Consider the following 19104-nt stretch of genomic DNA (forward strand, 5'->3'; position numbering starts at 1 on the left):
TGATCTCCCCCAAAAGAAATCTCACCATTCACAGCTGGTGAGGGAGGCCTATTGTCAAATTTATAATTTTTACTTTTGAATTTCATGTGTGAGTGTGCACACATATCTGCATGTGTGTACTTATATATGTACATGATAGTGCATATATACACATGTATCTATTCTGTGTCTCTCAACATCCACATACATCCACAGCCATGCACCCTAAAAGAAGTATTAGCTTGGCTTGTGTTCATTTAGAATTAATGATGATTTGGGAAGAGTTTGAGAGTTTAAGCATGGACTTTAAGTACCTCAGTGAGCAGACAATTGATTGGAAGTGATAAGCTGATTAAAATAAATTCTCTCTATGCATTAAAGAAGATTCTCTTTGGATTTTGACTAGAAAATACTTTTAGACCCAGTCTGAGTTCCTTTACTTTCCTGGAAATTACAAACAAACTTTCCTTTTACAAATTGTAACATTCCTAATGAAAGCAGCAGCTGAGGGCAGCCGAGTCTCAGTCCCTGGGCTGCCAGCTTTACAGACATCTTCAGATTTTATCTTCATAGTCCCTGGGTAAGTGTTACTATTGCCCCATGCTATCGATGAGGCTAGAAGATGTTATGTACAGGTCTCCAGCTTGGGAAATTGGACCTAAATCCAGTTTGTCTGACTCCTCCACTAAGTTCTCATGGTTGATACAAAGTAGTAAGATTTTCCTTTCTACATTCTGTACATTTGGGTCCTAAAGTGAATATAGGGTCTTCACTGTAGAGACACTGGGAAAGTCTGTGGTTTAATAACCAATTAGGCTGCTTTCAAAAAATATGCCATCTTTTTTCACACACAGTGAGCAGTAAGTTATTTCATTAACCATTTAGTCAATTTCCAGTCCTGAACTATTAACCTTGACTTACATGATACTGTACATCTTTACTTTGTATTCTAGAATATATTTTGTTATTTAAAAGAGACAGCTGGAACCAAAGCTCGCATATTATTCAAAGTCAAACTAACCTGAGATCTTTATTTTCTATCAGCTCAATAGAGTGTTAACAAGTAGCCAACATGTGACCAGGGCGACTGAAAGAATCCTCACCAAGAGTCAAGACCTCATAACATTTACTGAGAAGCTGAAGATAAGCATTCAAGGTACTGTGGTCAGGGTCTAGTCTGGGCGTCTGTGCTTATTTGGAAGGAAAAGTCCCATTCACTCTTAAATTTTGAATAAATGTGCGTGACTCACACTGGACCGCTAGAGCCAAAGGACTGGAATATTCCATAGATTGGGGATCCTGATGTGTCCAGACCATAGTCTTTCACTGAGAGTTTTATTCTTTTAAAAACGCATGTTTCCTTTTTTATTTTCTATATTATGCCTTACACTCAGGTCCTAAGTATTAAGTAGAGATGGTGCGTCCCCATCTGTTTTGAATTTGTCAAATTAACACTTATTAAGTGGAGTACAAAGTGCCAGATGATGAGCCAAGGTCCAACCACAGACCACAAGAGAAAATCAAATAGAGAAGTTTATTACTCACAGGAAGTAACCGACAGACTTTAAGGGGCCACACAGAGGAGTCAAGGCAGGGTACAGGCTCAGAGAGACAGTAGCTGGGGCACCTGTCTTTGATAATGTCTGTGGGTAGAGTGCTTTGGGGTTCCTGGTCTAAGGCCAGATTGCTCAGTCCAAACCAAAAATGCAAGGTTTTGTTAAGCTCCACGGGGGCCTTATTGAAGGGGTATACAAGGGGAAGGCAGAGAGACTGTTGATCGCAAGGGCTGTCATAGCAGGAACTTACATTTGCTTCTGACCCTGCTGGCTGCTATGTAGGGCATGTGCTTTTATGAGGGTGTGAGTGTCAGTGTAAGGTCACTGCAGGCGTCTGTCTTGGCCAAAGGCAGCAATACTGTGGCATTGCTGAACTGAACTCTTGAAACCATCCCTTTGCCCACAGTGGGAGTGCACGGGATTTGGAGCTTTGATGTGGTTCCAAAGTGTATCCTAAATATTAGAATAATTCAATCACTATTTGGTTCGGGTGTTCCATCTGATCTGGCTATTTTCAGTTTTCTAGCTGTCAGAAACGTATTCTTGTATTTCTTTTTGTATTACAGTGTAAGGGCATAATCTAATACAAATCCAATGGAAATCTGAGTTATAGGGCAAAAGATAAGGAAATTATTAGAACAAATAATGTGTTTAATAAAAATAGTAGTGTCAAATGTTGTTGGTTCACTCATGCAATAAATACTTATTGAGCAGCTTCTATGTGCAAATGTCTATGCCTTGTGCAGGAAATGCTGAAGTAAATGTAACATCCGCAGCGCCTGCCCTGCAGAGTATAGGGGCGCTGGGGAAGACACACGTTAAATAGACTAGTAATCCCAAATCTGTTAGTGTTTTGATCGGGGACATCCAGAGTGCATTGGGATATACAGCCTGGCTTGGCCTGGCCTGGAGGTTCAGCTAGTTTAGGTGAATGGAGCAGGCTTCACTGAAGAAGGTTCTAAACTTTTCCATTTTAGTCCTGTCCACTTTTGAGACATTTATTAAATGATTGATGAATTTTCTCCATAGAAATTATTGAAAAGGCAATGACGCTAAATCAGACCTTGGATGAAGATGTCCAGATACCCAGTTCTACTCTTCAGATATTGCAGAAGAACATTACATCTTTGCTGGAAACCGTACAGAAAAGGCATTTCATACAATTGCACCAAAATACCACACTTGAGCTCAAGTAAGTTCCTAAATATCTTGTGACACAGCCAATTAGAAGTAGGAATTGTAGTGCTGAGCATGAAGGAAGTATGTGGGAGGAGGGGGGAGAAAGAAAGCTTTCACTGGGGGCATAATGTCATAAGAAAAGAGAGGGGCAATGATGTCATAGAAATGGCAGCGTCGGGTGAGCCTCTTGAAATCTCCCCTGGAATTTACAACAAATTGAACAACTATAATTCCACAAAGGACTCCCTGTGCAGTAGACAAGCAAGACTAAGAGATGCATAACTGAAATCATCTAAAGATGGGCAAATTGGGTGAATGGGGTGGGGGAGGGAAGCAGCAAGTGTGGAGACACAGGCTGCGTGGATGCAAGACACAGACCTACCATGCTTCCCCGAAAATAAGACCCAGCTGGACCATCAGCTCTAATTCGTCTTTTGGAGCAAAAATTAATATAAGACTTTGGTCTTATTTATAACACCAGGTCTTATATTACAATGAAATAAGACCGAGTATTATATTAATTTTTGCTACAAAAGACACATTAGAGCTGATGGTCTGTCTAGGTCTTATTTTTGGGGAAACACGGTAGCTCAGAGCTCTGAGCGCCCTGCATTTCAGAGTTTCCACAGCCGTGGGAAAGGGAAGAATTTGGACTGCTGCCGCTCCCCTTATGGCTCATAGTGCCACCTGAAGGATCAGCATACAACACAGCTGTAACCTATGCTCATGGCAGAGACCTCGGAGCAAAGACTGAGGGAAGAAGGATGAAAATGGTGGTTTAAGCCCTCACTGCCAAACATAGGATGGAAGGCTTAGGCACTCAGCCTAGCTGCCAGCTCCCCACCCTCCCAGTGCTAGAAGCAGAATGGTAGCAGTGTCAGATCAAAAGAACAGAATATTTGCGAGAACTGCACCTGCAGCCACAGACTTGCAGCCCAACTAGTTCCAGTGAAGGGGAGGGAGCTCTGGCTGTGCAAGTGGTCACTGTGATTGCTCACAGCCACCTTCCACAACCCACCACGCCCCACCCCCACTTATCTGGGCGGATCCCTGCAGGGGCAAACAGAGCCACTGAAAAACACAGGCCCTGTTTTGGGGCAGGAAGAGCTTCAGAAATTCAGAAGCTCTCTACATCCCCCATGGAGGCAGTGCCCTGAGACCCAGGTGACCTGTTCACAGAGGAGAAGCCCACCTTCCAGGGAATCCCCCTTCTGTGAGAAGCGAGAACAGTGCAGAGAAAATATAACACTACAGCGTGAGAGAGAATAAAAGGCTGCAGCTGGAAAAAAAAAAAAAAATCATTCTACAAACACCTACTGGAAAGCAAAAGAAAGACCTCTTCCTATCAACCTGTTGCAGAACCCAATCCTGTAGATGCCTAGGAAAAGAAATAATTCATTAATTGCCATGAACAACCAAGGTAACAAGGCAGCTCAGAAAGAAAATTAAAAATCTCCAGAAAATGAATTTAAAGATGTGGAAATATGTGACTTAAATGACAGATAATTCAAGATTGCAGTTCTGAAAAAACTCAACAAGATGCAAGAAAACACAGACAGGCAGTTTAATGAGCCCAGAAACACAATCAAAGAACAAGACAAACATTTTACCAAAGATATTGAAATTTGGAAAAAGAACCAAATAGAATTTCTGTAGATTAAGAACTCAATAAAAGAAATGAATAATGATTTAGCCAGCTTAGATAATAGAGCTGACCAGATGGAGGAAAGAATCAGTGACATAGATGATAGAAATCTGTAAATGACACAGATGAAAGAAGAGAGAGACTTGAGAATTAAAAGGAATGAAAGAACTCTACAAGAACTTTCTGACTCCATCAGAAATGGCAATATAAGAATAATGGGCATACCAGAAGGAGAAGAAAAGGAGAAGGGAACAGAGAGTATATTCAAATAAATAGTCGATGAGAACTTCCCAAACTTGTGGAAAGAACTGGATCCTTGAATCCAAGAAGCAAATAGAACACCTAATTACCTCAATCCCAAAAGGCCCTCTCCAAGGCACATTGTATTGAAGCTGTCAAAAATTAACTACAAAGAAAGAACCCTCAAGGCAACCAGGGAAAACAAGATGGTAACCTACAAAGAAAAGTTCATTAGATTTTTTAGCAGAAACTCTACAAGCCAGAAGGGAGTAGAATCATATATTGAAAGAGAGAAATTATGAGCCAAGAATAATATATCCAGCAAAGATATCCTTTAGATATGAAGGAGGAATAAAGACATTTCCAGACATACAGAAACTGAGGGAATTTTCTAACACACGACCTGCACTACAGGAAATACTGTAGGAGGCTATTCGACCTGAAACAAAGAAGCAGAAGTATACAAAACAGTGAGTAGTATTATGAATAGACAGACAGAAACAGAAAATGGCTACCCCTATACCAAATAATGCGCTATACACTTAAACATAATGTACAAGTAAAGAAGGAGAAAAAAACACTAAAGCAAGGGAGGAAAAAAACATCTTGTTACTGCAGTGCAGGAACCAACTCACAGCATAAATAGAGATAATTTGTGATGACAAAAACATAAAAAGGGAGAGAGTAAATGTCTCAACCTACACAAGGGAATGGAGAAAGTAAGCATGCTGAAAAAAATGGAATAATCTAAATATCAAAGTTTCTTTTACATAAACTTAATGATAACCACTCAAAAAATATCCAGAACTGAAATATATAACATAAAAAAAGAAACAGAGGGGAAAATCATAGAATACCACCACACTGAAATAATAGACAGCAACAAGAAGGCAAAGAAGCAATGGAGACACAGTCCAGCCAGAAAACCAAAGATAGAATGATAGGAAATCCTCATATACCAACAATGACCCTGAATGTAAATGGACTAAACTCACCAATAAAAAGGCACAGAGTAGCAGATTGGATCAAAAAACCAAACCCAACTATATGCTGCCTCCAAGAGACACATCTCAGCTACAAGGACAAATATAGACTCAAAGTAAAAGGGTGGAAATTGACACCCCAAGCAAATACTATTAGAGAAAGGCAGGTGTAGCTATACTGATGTCAGATGAAACAGACTTCAGGATAAAGAAAGGTAACAAGAGACAAAGATGAACATTTCATAGTCATAAAGAGGACTATACAACAAGAAGATATAACAGTCATCAATATTTATGCCCCCAATCAGGGAGCACTGAAATATACCAAGCAACTACTAACAGAAATTAAGGGAGAAATTGACCAAAACACAATTATACTAGGGGACTTAAATACATCATTGACAGCTATGGATAGATCATCCCAACTGAAAATAACTAAATAAATATCAGCCCTAAATGACCCATTAGATGAAATGGACATATTGACATTTATAGAGCACTTCATCCTAGAACATCAGACTATACATTCTTTTTCTAGTGTACATGGGACATTCTCAAGGATAGACCATATATTGGGACATAAAACTAGCCTCAGCAAATTTAAGAAGATTGAAATCATACCGAGCATATTCTCTGATCACAAAGCTTTGAAATTGGATATCAACTGCAAAAACAAAGCAGGAAAAACCACAAATATGTGGAGATTAAACAGCATACTTTTAAAGAACGAATGGGTCAAAGAAGAAATAAGAGGAGAGATCAAAAGATACATAGAAACAAATGAGAATGAAAATATATCCTACCAAAATTTTGGGGATGCAGTGAAAGCAGGTTTTTTTTAATTAATTAATTAATTAATTAATTAATTAATTAATTATTTTTTAATTGGGGAACAGTGTGTTTCTCCAGGGCCCATCAGCTCCAAGTCGTCCTTAAATCTAGTTGTGGAGGGCGCAGCTCACTAGCCTATGTGGGAATTGAACCAGCAACCCTGTTGTTCAGAGTTCATGCTCTAACCAACTGAGCCATCCGACCGCCCCCGAAAACAGTTTTAAGAGGGAAATTTATATCATTACAAGCCTATCTCAAGAAAGAAGAAAAAATCCCAGGTAAATAACCTCATGTTACACCCTAAAGAACTAGAAAAAGAACTAAGAAACCCAAAGTCAGCAGAAGGAAGGAAATAAAAATCAGAGCAGAACAAAAAGACAATAGAAAAAAGTTAATGTGATCAAGAGCTGGTTCTTTGAAAAGATTAATAAAATTGACAAACCTTAGGCGAGACTCACTAAGATAAAAAGAGAAAAGACACAAATAAACAAAATCAGAAATGAAAGAGGGGAAGTTTTCACGAATGCCACAGAAATACGAAGGATCATCCAAGAATACTATGAAGGACTATATGCCACCAAATTCAATAACCTAGAAGAAATGGACAAATTCTTAGAAACATATAACCTTCCTAGGCTGAATCATGAAGAACTGGAAAATCTATATAGATCGATCATCAATAAAGAAATTGAATCAGTCATCAGAAACCTTCCCAAAAGCAAAAGTCTGGGACCAGATGGCTTCACTAGTGAATTCTACCAAACATTCAAAGAAGATGTAATGCCTGTCCTACTCAAACTCTTCCAAAAAAATGAAGAAGAGACTATACTCCCTAACTCATTTTGTGAAGCCACCATTACCCTGATACCAAACCCTGGTAAGGAATAACACACAAAAAGAAAACTACAGGCCAACAACTGATGAATACAGATGCAAAAGTCCTAAACAAAATTCTAGTAAATTGATTGCAACAATGCGTTAAAAAAATTATACATCCCTACCGAGTGGGGTTCATTCCAGGGGCACAAGGCTATTTCAACATATGCAAATCGATCAATGTGATACACTACATAAACAAAATAAAGGACAAAAATCATATGATTATATCAATAGATACAGAAAAAGCATTTGACAAGATACAACATCCATTTATGATTAAAACACTTAATAAAATGGCTGTAGGAGGAAAATACCTTAACGTAATAAAGGCCATATATGACAAACCCTCAGCTAATATCGTAATTAATGGTGAAAAACTAACACCCTTTGCTGTATGTTCAGGAACAAGACAGGGCTGTTCCCTATCACTTCTGGTTTTCAACATAGTATTGGAAGTCCTAGCCAGAGCAGTCAGGCAAGAGAAAGAAATAAAAGACATCCAAATTGGGAATGAAGAAGTTAAATTGTCATTTTTTGCAGATGACATGATGCTGTATGTAGAAAACCCTAAAGACTCCACCAAAAAGCTATTAGAAACAATAAACGAGTACAGTAAAGTTGCCAGCTACAAAATCAACGTGCAAAAGTCCATTGCATTCCTATATACTAATAATGAAACCTCAGAAAAAGAAATAAAATTTTAAAAAAATTTTCCATTTGCAATTGCAAGAAAAAGAATAAAATACCTAGGAATAAACTTAACCAAGGATGTGAAAGACCTATACACTGAAAACTGTAAGACATTTTTAAAAGAAATTGAAGAAGACACAAGGAAATGTTAAGGAACATGATTCTTCCACATGTTCATGGATTGGAAGAATCAACATAGTTAAAATGACCATATTACCCAAAGCAATATGTAAATTTAATGCAATTCCCATCAAAATCCCAATGGCATGTTTTAAAGAAATAGAATAAAAAATCATCAGATTTGTATGGAACCATAAAAGACCCTGCATTGCCAAAGCAATCCTAAGGAAAAGAACAATGGCTGAAGTATCACACTCCCTGACTTCAGCTGGTACTACAGGGCAACAATAATCAAAACAATATGGTATTGGCAGAAAACAGACACATAGACCAATGGAATAGAATTGAGATACCAGAAATAAACCCACAGAAATATGGACAATTTTCCACAAAGAAGCCAAAAACGTGCAATGGAGAAAAGACAGCCTCTTAAATAAATGGTGCTGGGAGGATTGGAAAGCCACGTGCAAAATAATGAAACTAGACTCCTATCTGTCACCGTGCACCAAAATTAACTCAAAATGGATCAAAGACCTAAACATAAGACCTGAAACAATAAACTGCATAGAAGAAAGCATAGGTACTAAACTTATGCTTTGGTTCAGGCGTAAGGTTTGGTTCAGGACCTTGGGTTCAGAGAGGATTTTATGTATTTGTCTACAAAGGCAAGGGATGGTAAAGCCAAAATAAATGCACGGGACTATATCAAACTAAAAAGCTCTGCACAGCAAAAGAGACCATCGACAAAATAAAGAGGCAACCAACCGAATAGGAGAAGATTTTTGTAAACAACGCCTCTGGTAAGGGGCTACTATCCAAAATATATAAGGAACTCATACAACTCAACAACAAAAAAACAAACAATTCAGTTAAAAAAGTGGGCAGAAAAAATGAAAAGACATTTCTCCAAAGAGGGCATACAGTTGGCCAACAGACATGTGAAACAATGCTCAACATCACTAATCATCAGAGAAATGCAAATAAAAACCACAATGAGATATCACCTCATACCAGTTAGAATGGTTATTATGAACAAAACAAATAATAAGTGTTGGAGAGGCTGTGGAGAAAAAGGAACCCTCATACACTGTTGGTGGGAATACAGATTGGTGCAGCCGCTATGGAAGGCAGTGTGGAGGTTCCTCAAAAAATTACAAATAGACAAGCCGGCCCGGTTGCTCAGGCGGTTGGAGCTCCATGCTCCTAACTCCGAAGGCTGCCAGTTCGATTCCCACATGGGCCAGTGGGCTCTCAACCACAAGGTTGCCAGTTTGATTCCTCAAGTCCCACAAGAAATGGTGGGCTGCGACCCCTGCAACTAGCAACAGTAACTGCAACTGGACCTGGAGCTGAGCTGCGTCCTCCACAACTAAGACTGAAAGGACAATAACTTGAAGCTGAACGGCACCCTCCACAGCTAAGATTGAAAGGACAAAAACTTGACTTGAAAAAAAGTCCTGGAAGTATACACTGTTCCCAAAAAGTCCTGTTCCCCTTCCCCAATAAAATCTTTAAAAACAAAGAAATTACGAATAGAGTTACCATATGACCCAGCAATCCCTCTCTGGGGTATCTACCAAAAAAATCTGAAAACACTTATCCGTAAAGATATATGTGCTCTCATGTTCATTGCAGCTTTTTTTACAGTGGCCAAAACATGGAAACAACCAAAGTGTCCTTCGATAGATGAATGGATAAAGAAGTTGTGGTAGATATACACAATGGAATACTATTTTGCCATAAGATGAAATAGTGCTGTTTGTGACAACATGGCTAGATCTTGAGATTATAATGCTAAGTGAAATAAGTCAGACAGAAAAAGTAAAGAATCATATGATTTCACTGATAAGTGGTATATAAAACTGAAAACAACAACGGAACAAGACAAACAAATGAAAAAACAAAAACTTGTAGACACAGACAATAGTTTGGTGGTTACCTGAGAGTGGGGAGGAGGGGTGTGGTAGATGAGGGTAAAAGGAATCACATATATGGTGATGGAAGGAGAACTGACTCTGGGTAGTGAATATACAATGTGATGTACAGATGGTGTATTACAGAATTGTATACCTGAAACCAATGTAACTTTACTAACAATTATCACCCCAATAAACTGTAATTTAAAAACAAAAAGAAAAGAGAGGGGCCCTATTGTGAAGCAAATGAAGAGATGGGTGCCAGCCCCTCCAAATAGAGAGAAGTATAATAAATGCCAATATCTATTTGTGATATTATGCTATAGGTTTTGTTTTCCTGGTGTCCCTGGAACATTTCCTCCTAGCACAAACAAAAGAACCTCATTATACTGTATTTATTGAAGACCGAGTATAATGCAATAAATGTTTATGGAAGAAAATAGAGTCAGTGTCTACTAGATGTGCTGTAAAACTTAAGACAGTTTGACATTATGCCCGGATAATTTAGCATAGTTATGCAAACCCTCAGTAACAAGCACAATGTGAAGTGACAGATCACAAAGAACTGTTAGGCCTGGTCACTAGGAACTTGTAATTTACTTTCAGGCTTTTTTCTTAGTATTTTCACAAAATAATTACTTGAGGTAGTATAGCACAATCCGTCTTTCTTACAGGTTGTGATAAATATCTTAAGTACTGGTTTAAATAGTTAATATTCCATCAAAACTCCATTCTCTATAATGTGATATTTAACTATTTCAATGTATTTTGCCACTTTAAATAATGTTGTAATGGGCAGCTGAAACAAAATATTTTTCTATATTTCACATTATTATCTTATGGTAGATATTAAGAAGTGAAATCATTTAGCCAAAGAATTTGCATTTTGAGTATTCCTAACTTGCATTTCCAAATTATTTTCTAAAAGACTTGTTTAAAACAATGTACACTTCCATTGGCAACACATTGTAAAGTTAGGCTTACATCTTTTCTCATCACTGAATAGGATTTTTGACATTGTTGATTTGTTAGGTGAAAAACAAAAGGAGGAACTTATTGTCAGGTAAGATTTGGAGGACAGCTAGTAATCTAATTATTAGAATATTAGTTAGGGCCCAGAAAGGGTCCTGACAAAACTATCAAGTAAATACCACAAGGGGACGTTAGAGGAGAGTGAGGGCCCAGAATGTGGGGAAGGGAGCGTCAGTCTATGGAGCACCCCCTCTGTCCCGGGAGGGTGCGGGCTTCACTTCTCATGTCCTGTGCTGTGATTATCTCAGCCACCTTGTGAGGCAGGGCAGAATCCGGCTGATGAAACTGAGACCCAGACACTATCAAATTTGTCCAGTGTTAAACCTCCAGGATAATCTGACTCCTGACCACAAACCTAAATCTGTGTGACTCTAAACCCTGTTATTTTCCAACCCAAAACAAAAGGAAGAAGCATTTAAGACCTAGTCCGTAAAAGACGGGTGGGTAGAATTTGGATGGTCAGGTCAGGGACCATGCTGCCACACTTACACTTGATTATACTCATGTTTCCGACCCCGACCTTTCACCTGCATTTTCCCTCACCTGATATGCATGGTAGAAGGGAGCGCTGGAGGGAAAGGAGACCTCCATGTCGGTCTTCCCCAGGACACATCCATTCTTGAGGTGGCCACCCCAGATTCGGCTGTGCTAGTCTCTGCTTAGCTCCCCATTGCCATCCAGATGACATGGAAATGTCGTATATTTGATTCCAGCCCCACCTCCTTTCCACGCCCCACCCTGTCCCCCCCCACCCCACCCATTTCCCACTCATCCTGATTTCTCTGGCTCCTCCCAGGGTTTCCTGCCCTGGTTTGTCATCTCATTTGCTCCCTCCCTCAACTGTATATCAGAGTGAATAGGAGCTTATTAAAGATGGAGATTCTCTGGAGATCCAAAGGAGTCATTTCGTGGGGCCATCGTCTCCCACCATATCCTTCGGCAGTCCGTTCATTCATTGTTCAACAAAATGTGCCTCCATGGAAAATATTGCAGACACAAAGGAGAGCACTAGAAGTTTTTTGCCTGCTACCGGTAGAAGCTCATAGTCCAATTAGGAAAAGTTCATTTTCTGAATAGCATTTGAGGAAGGGGAGAAGGCCCCCCTCCCACCCTGTTCCCCTCAGTGCCCTTGACTCTCCTGCTCTGTAGGCCCTCCTGCCACCCCTTTTCTGTCAGTATGCATCTTCTGATTTTATTTGAAATTAAGTTATTAATGAGATTGTTGATCTCTTGCTCTTTAATTTGTTAAATTATTACTAATGAGACCTTTAATTTTAAAAAACTAAAGTTTAAAATGTGTTCTCTGTCTTCTTTCTTATTTTCTGTAGATAATCCTGTACTTACGCCATTTTAAATTTTGTGGGTTATTTTAGGAATTTAAAATTCCTAATTTTTTAAATTATAATTATCAGCTTTTTAATTATAATTCTTAGGAAATTGGTGGTTTATGATGAAGTATGGCAATCCTATTGGTGGAAATACTTAGCACACAAGCTGGTTGCTTATTATGCTTTCATCAGGGTCCCCAAGACCAGCCCCACATTCAGAGTTTCACTAGGAATCTCAAGACTCAGCACCTCGTTGTACTCACAGCCAGGTTTCCTTAGGGCAGCATATTAAGGATGCACAGCTGGGTCAGGGAAGAAGACAGAGTGGAACCTAGAAGTATCCATACAGGTTTCCTTAAGATCCCTTCCAATGAGGTGTCACAGAATGCGCTCTTCCCCCAGCAATGAAAATGCAGCAGCGCGCAGGTTAACGTTTCTGCCCAGGGAAGCCCCCTTGAGGTTCTGCATCCATGGTTCTTACTGGAGGCTGGTCTCGTAGGCGCCCCTTGCCTAGCATGTGTCCAAATTCCAGACTCCCAGAGGGAAAGTAGTTGTTCAGCATAAACCACATTTTATGCACAAACAGTGGAGGCAGTGAGACACTCATCAGTTCGGGAATAGTGGGAACACGCCTATACCAGCCAAGGGCCAACCTTGCAAGCAGGCCTTTCTGAGGACAGCTGCCTCTGGCTCTCTATTGTTACCCTTTACTGCACACTATAAAACTAGGTGTGAATAAGTAAAAATTCCTTCTGCTATCATTTCAGTGGTAGGTGCTTTGTTATTCATTTACTTATTATGTGAACCATTTATATTTATCAGGGCTGCTGAAGATTTATTGTCTCACATTCAGAAAAATTACCAGAAGCCACAGGAAGAATTAAAGGTAATAAAAGAAGCAGCAAGCAGCCTCCTTTCCAAACACAACAATGAGCTGCAGGCAGCAGAAGACTTCCTGAAGAAAGCGGAGGGGGAGACACAGGAAAGCCACCGCTTGCTGCCCATTGTCAATGCCAGCCTGCGACAGTTCAGTGTGAGTCTTAATAGCTCCCTCCTCAGTTAAAGCTGGTAACCCAATTCTCTGATGTAAATCACAGTCCTTTTACCTTCCTACAAAATGAGCCCTGAGTGCTAACCCCAGCACATAACATCAGGCACCAGCGTTCAGAAGCTGACTTGCTTTATGAAGCATCCTTAAAGGGGTTTTTTCTGCAGGATAAAAAGCTGCGTGTTCAAGAAGAACAAAACTTGACCTCGATGCTAATCACCAAAGGAAGAGGATTGCTAGATGCTGCCACTGCGTGTGCAAAGGCTGCGCAAAATGCTGTAGAGGTAAGTTACAACTCAGCATAGCTACCATACAGTTTCCAAAGAGTCTCCACACATCTCATACACGAGCATATGTGCACATACATCATTACATAGATGTACATGTATTCACAGTATTGATTTCTCCGTGTAGCACTTAGAGCAGCACCATGATGAGCTACTTTTATGGACTGCCAAAATCAGGCGCCATGTGGATGATCTGGTTATGCAGATGTCCAAAAGAGGAGCACTTGACCTTGTCTACAGAGCCGAGGATCATGCAGCTGAGCTTCAGAGATTAGCAGGCACTTTGGACAGGTGAGACCACATTTGGCAGGAATTCCAACGGTTGTGATTCATTGATCAGAGAGAATAAGGATTTTGATCAGAGTGTTGAATCACTCTCCTTTTGTCTAAAAAATGAGGATTCCTGTTTTATTTACATGGTGAGGAGGATTTCCTCCCATGTCTGATAACATAGTTGACCACCGGCATAAAGATGTGATAAAGAAATGCAAACTGAAGTGGATAGGTATTAAAGCAAATATTATGCCACAGTATCAAGACATCAAGGCCTTGTTAAGCGTTTACTAAGTGCTCAGGGCTTTGTTAGGTTGCATGTGGCCAGACAAGGATATTAACTTCTTTATTTATCTTGCCTTTATGGAGCTTATGCGTTGACTGGCTTTATGCATGAATGGAGGTTGTGGTTGCCCACACTGCACCTATAGAAGTACATATAAGGACTCTCTTTCCCAATTCCAGAAAGATATCACCCCCAGTTATTTTCTCCTGCCTGAAGATCTACCGTAGTATTAGAATAATTTTAACATATTTTTGCTACGTGTTAAATGTGTCCTCAGTTTGTTAGAAGTGTCATTTTTAAATGAGAGGCATAACTTTAGGCCAGTGGTTTCCAATCTTCTCTGCACATTAGAATAACGTGGGGAACTTCAAAAATACTGATACCTTTGTCCCCTAATCTCCCCACTCACATTCCTACCCCCACTTAAAGATTGTGACTTAATTGGTGTGGGCTGCAGCCTGGGCTTTGTAATTTTTTTGAAAAAGATCCCCAGGTGATCTAATGTGCAGCAAACCAGGATTTTAGGCCTTATTAGTGATTTACACAAGATTGTAAGTTAATTGGTAAACTTATTTATTTAAAGTTTGTTATCAATTATAGATGGAAAACGTCTGGACACACTGGGAATTTTTTTTGAATGTTGGGTATGTTTTGTGGTAGGGGAAAAATGAACATCTTTCCAATTTGAGGAATGCTGCCATAAAAGCGTAGATCAGACAATGGCAGCAATTAAAAATGATATAAGATAGAATATTGCATAAATTATGTGCTACGTTGAGCACTACTGCCTATATATGCCATAAGAATCAATAATACAAAATGGAATTAGATACTCAGTGTCTCTCTTTTTATCATCTTTGATCATTTCCCAAAAGACAAAACAATATTCTGACTACATACATAGCTAGAACAAAATCTTTATTACTTATCATGTGCAGTAAAAACAATTTGGTATGATATACAAAATTAAATAACATTATCATTTATTTATAAATCACCAAATTTTGCCAATCAAGTAGTAACAAGTAATAAATGCTGATGTCTGGTTTGGGAATCACCAAACTCAATAATAACCTAGGGAAGAAAGTGAAGTGAGTTGTACAGTACACAAAAGATGTGTCAATGGTCAGATTTGATTTTCAAGACAGAGTAGTTGGATGAAATTGCACCATTACCAGTTGGAAAGTTCCTTACTGATGTGCCCACCTGTAAGAGTGAATGAAATTCAAATGATCGAAATATTATCTGATCCTCCTCCAAAACCTCTAGCGAATTTCATCAAATTGGTGGGTACCATTTGAGGAATAAGATTCAGCACCTTTATATAGATTTAGGAGAGCTTTTTGAAAATTAGCAAATGCCTTACAGGAGTGATTACTACCAATGCACACATGCAGTGGTGCCCCAGACACATTTGGGGGGCTTGAACAGAGGTCAAAGGATGTTGAGGGCAGCTGGTAGAAACTGGTGAATGGATAAAAGATGGGAAATGGCTATCGCCTCTTCTTTGGGTTTTAATTATACAACGATTCTTAGTGTTATTGTGACAGTGTGGCCAGTGCTTAAGATACCTTTTGGAGTCAGAGGGGAATCCAGATGTTGTTATTCCTCGTTGATGATATTGTTCTAAAGGGAAAGAAACTAGGAGACTTTTAAGAATAGTTGGAAAGTTCAATTTAGTGTATCATAACACCTCTGAATATGCTGATTTCATAGTGGCCTTGGAAATGTTAGACATGTGTCCCTGAATGCAACCAGTGCGACCCACATCCATTCCAACATTAGGAGCCTGATCGAAGACTCAGAAAAATTGGCAAAAGATGCTCTCAGAACTGTGACTGAGGCAATCTTGGTAAGAAATGCCCATGGGCTTCGGAGTGTACCTTCCTTTTTTAGGCACGCTGGTAGATTGTTCTTTAAGGTGCTTGAGCAAAGACTCAGTGACTTAAATTTATGCTTGTCGATATTCTTTTCTGGTGGGATCTTTTATGGCTTCTGTCATCATGTGATACAAGTTTTAATTTCTTAAGGTCATAAATACTTCTTTATAAAGAGTAGGGACTAGTGATGTAAAGATAAGGAAAATCTCACCATTTCTTACAAGAAAAATGATAATGCCACTTGATATCTACTTGAGGCAACTTTTTAAAAAAATTTTGTTCAATTACAGTTGACATTCAATATTATATTAGTTTCAAGTGTATAGTACAGTGGTTAGACATTTATATAACTTATGAAGTGATCCCCCGATAAACCTGGTACCCACCTGGCACCATACATATTTATTTGTTACAATATTATTGACTATATTCCCAATACTGTACTTTATATCCTCATGACTTTTATAATTGCCAGTTTTTGAGGCATATTTTCTTACCTGTGGTGAAGATCTTCACTTAATGGCTAGTTTTTGTCTTTATATGTTTAAAACTCGCTGTGTTCTTTCTCCTCAGCCATAACATAGGACATATATTAAACATAAATGAGGACAATTTAAACTCTCCCTACCTGTTATAGTTGACTAGACCAGAGGCTATTCTGATAGAGTTGCTTTCCCTGTCTCCAGCAGGATTCCACCCTGCCCTCTAGTCATCATGCTTAAATTGTTCTGTTTTTCAGTCCTCAGACTCCCTCGTGTCTAATGGGGAGGTGGTTCTCCAGCACAGTTCCAAATTTCTGAAAGAAGGCAATAACCTGAGCAGAAAGCATCAAGGTCAGTTTCTATCTTGGACTATGTTGATAAGAACACCTCTCTGAGTATACTGCCAGAATATTCTCCTTTCCTGGAGCAATTTGAAGCTTAACCTTTCTTTGTCACAATAACATTCCAATTTGCTATCATATAAACATCACATAATTTAAAATTTTATTTTAATGATACCTCTTATTTTAATGTGCAGTCACCCCTAATTTTCCATATGCTCATTAAACCTTCCTTGATAACCAAATCTCCCACTCTGCTTTAGCTCCTGAACTTTCCCTGTTCTTCATAGTGTTTGTCAGGTTATCTTTGATTTCACGTGCTCATCTATTCGCCTCTCATTGTTTTATAGTTTCTTGAAGAGTTGTATTATGTTTGGTACTTCTTTTGCCTTTTTCACAGGGCTCGTATAATGTTAGGCTCATGGTAGGTTCTCATTAAATAATTATTGAATTGAATCACAATTGACTTACCAATTTAAAAAAATACCCATGTAGTTTAGTTTTTCCTAAGAGTTTCAGTAAACAATTATTTGGTGTACGTAAGAGCTATCCAATAATGTAATGGCATATCCATAACAAAATGGAAGCAGGAAACTACTGTGTATGAAAAACATGTAAGTTTTTTAACACATAGTATATTTTTCACCTTAATATAGTCTATATTCTAATATATCAAAAATACCAAGTCTTTTCCTATAGGAGTAAATTGTGGTCCGTAAACAGCTCATCCCCTCTTTTAGACTACTTCCATGTCCAGTACTGGATCCTTCCACAGCTGCCTGAGCCAAGGTGTAGATATATGCATGTCTTTTTGTTTCTCTGTGAGTGACAAAAATTTAGAATTTGTTGCCATCTCACAGCATAGAAAGTGCATAATTCTCAATCATAAAGCATTAAACACAGACTCTAGCATCAATGCTGGTGGGCTATGATGTCAGTTTATACCACTAAAGGTAATGCATAGGCCATGAAATAGAGGTCTTCCTGGCAATTAAAATTTTAGGCAGAGCCAATCATGTTCATCAAGGGTTTTAGCAATAATTTATTTTTTAACCATGTGTTCAGAATCCAGATGTGATTATATATCATGAACAGAAATTTTAAAAGTGAAAGCTTTGATCCAACAGCTTTGATCAGACTTGAAGGAGGTTGAGTTGACCACCTGTTGAGTGAGGAGAAGGGAACAGGAAGCAGAGGGGCCCTGGTGGGGGAAGCTGGTGGGAGAAGACTGAGGGGAGATTCCCAGGAAGGAGCCCCGGTTTGGGGTTTTACAGCTTAGAGGAGAAATACAACCACGATTTAGATGTGGATAAGAAGTTGGTGAGTCTGAATGAGACTGAGTGATTTAAACACAGTTCTTCACCTTGAGCTCTAATTAAATTGGACATGCAATTTTAGAAGAAATATTAGTGAGAAGGGCAACAAGCAAAGCTAAAAACACAATATAATCAAGGGCACTAAATCTTACTGGAAGAACTTTCAATATTGGGGGGGTCTCTGTAGAAAGCTGTTGATCTGTGGATGGGTCACAGTAATGAGGAAAATGGTTGCCGTGGCAACTTTTTAGTAGGCTAGCCTAAAATGGAACACTCTTTCCCCTTTAAATAGGTATCACGTTGGAACTGAGAGAATTGAAAAATACGGCAAACACATTTCAAGAGAATACTGATAAAATTACTAGGCAGACCAATGAATCACTCTTGATACTTAGAGCAATTCCTGAAGGTAAGTGGAAGGAGGTGACTTAATTAATGTCTTCTCATTGCAAAGCCATTACATGTGAGTGAACAGGAGGAAGTTCTGCCTGGGGTCTGATGAAGAGCCCTTCCTGGAAATGTGACCAGGATTGATAGGGTTTTTACTTGCAAATGAAGATGATTTGGAAGTGAAGGTCACTATTTGTTTAATAAGTTCAGAACACCTGCATTGAAATACTAGAATTATACTCTGAAAAACAGAAGCCTTAGAGACTTTGTGCTATCATACTAATTGCTTACTTTTAAAAGTGCTTGTCACATCCCTTAAATGAAAAAAAGGGTTATTCAAAGAAGTTAGCAAGTAAAGAAATCGGAATGTTCCTGCTTTGAGGGAAAATGTTAGATTCATTATAAATGTAGGAAATTTAGAAG

The 19104-nt window shown here is 38.9% G+C and overlaps 1 protein-coding gene across 1 annotated transcript in view; it reads left to right on the top strand.

Annotated features, from left to right (window-relative positions):
• The window catches only part of LAMA1 (laminin subunit alpha 1), a 160862-nt gene that overhangs the window by 109697 nt on the left and 32061 nt on the right, over window positions 1-19104 (top strand). Inside the window, exons 35-42 of the mRNA XM_019755789.3 lie at window positions 1024-1135; window positions 2565-2727; window positions 13201-13411; window positions 13594-13710; window positions 13841-14004; window positions 15989-16124; window positions 16892-16985; window positions 18584-18700. Of these exons, the coding sequence (XP_019611348.3) occupies window positions 1024-1135; window positions 2565-2727; window positions 13201-13411; window positions 13594-13710; window positions 13841-14004; window positions 15989-16124; window positions 16892-16985; window positions 18584-18700 (1114 nt within the window). The remainder of the gene's footprint in view (window positions 1-1023; window positions 1136-2564; window positions 2728-13200; window positions 13412-13593; window positions 13711-13840; window positions 14005-15988; window positions 16125-16891; window positions 16986-18583; window positions 18701-19104) is intronic.

Source organism: Rhinolophus sinicus, chromosome 4 (assembly GCF_057876585.1).
Source record: "Rhinolophus sinicus isolate RSI-liver-muscle chromosome 4, RSI-T2T, whole genome shotgun sequence".
Lineage (NCBI taxonomy): Eukaryota > Metazoa > Chordata > Mammalia > Chiroptera > Rhinolophidae > Rhinolophus > Rhinolophus sinicus.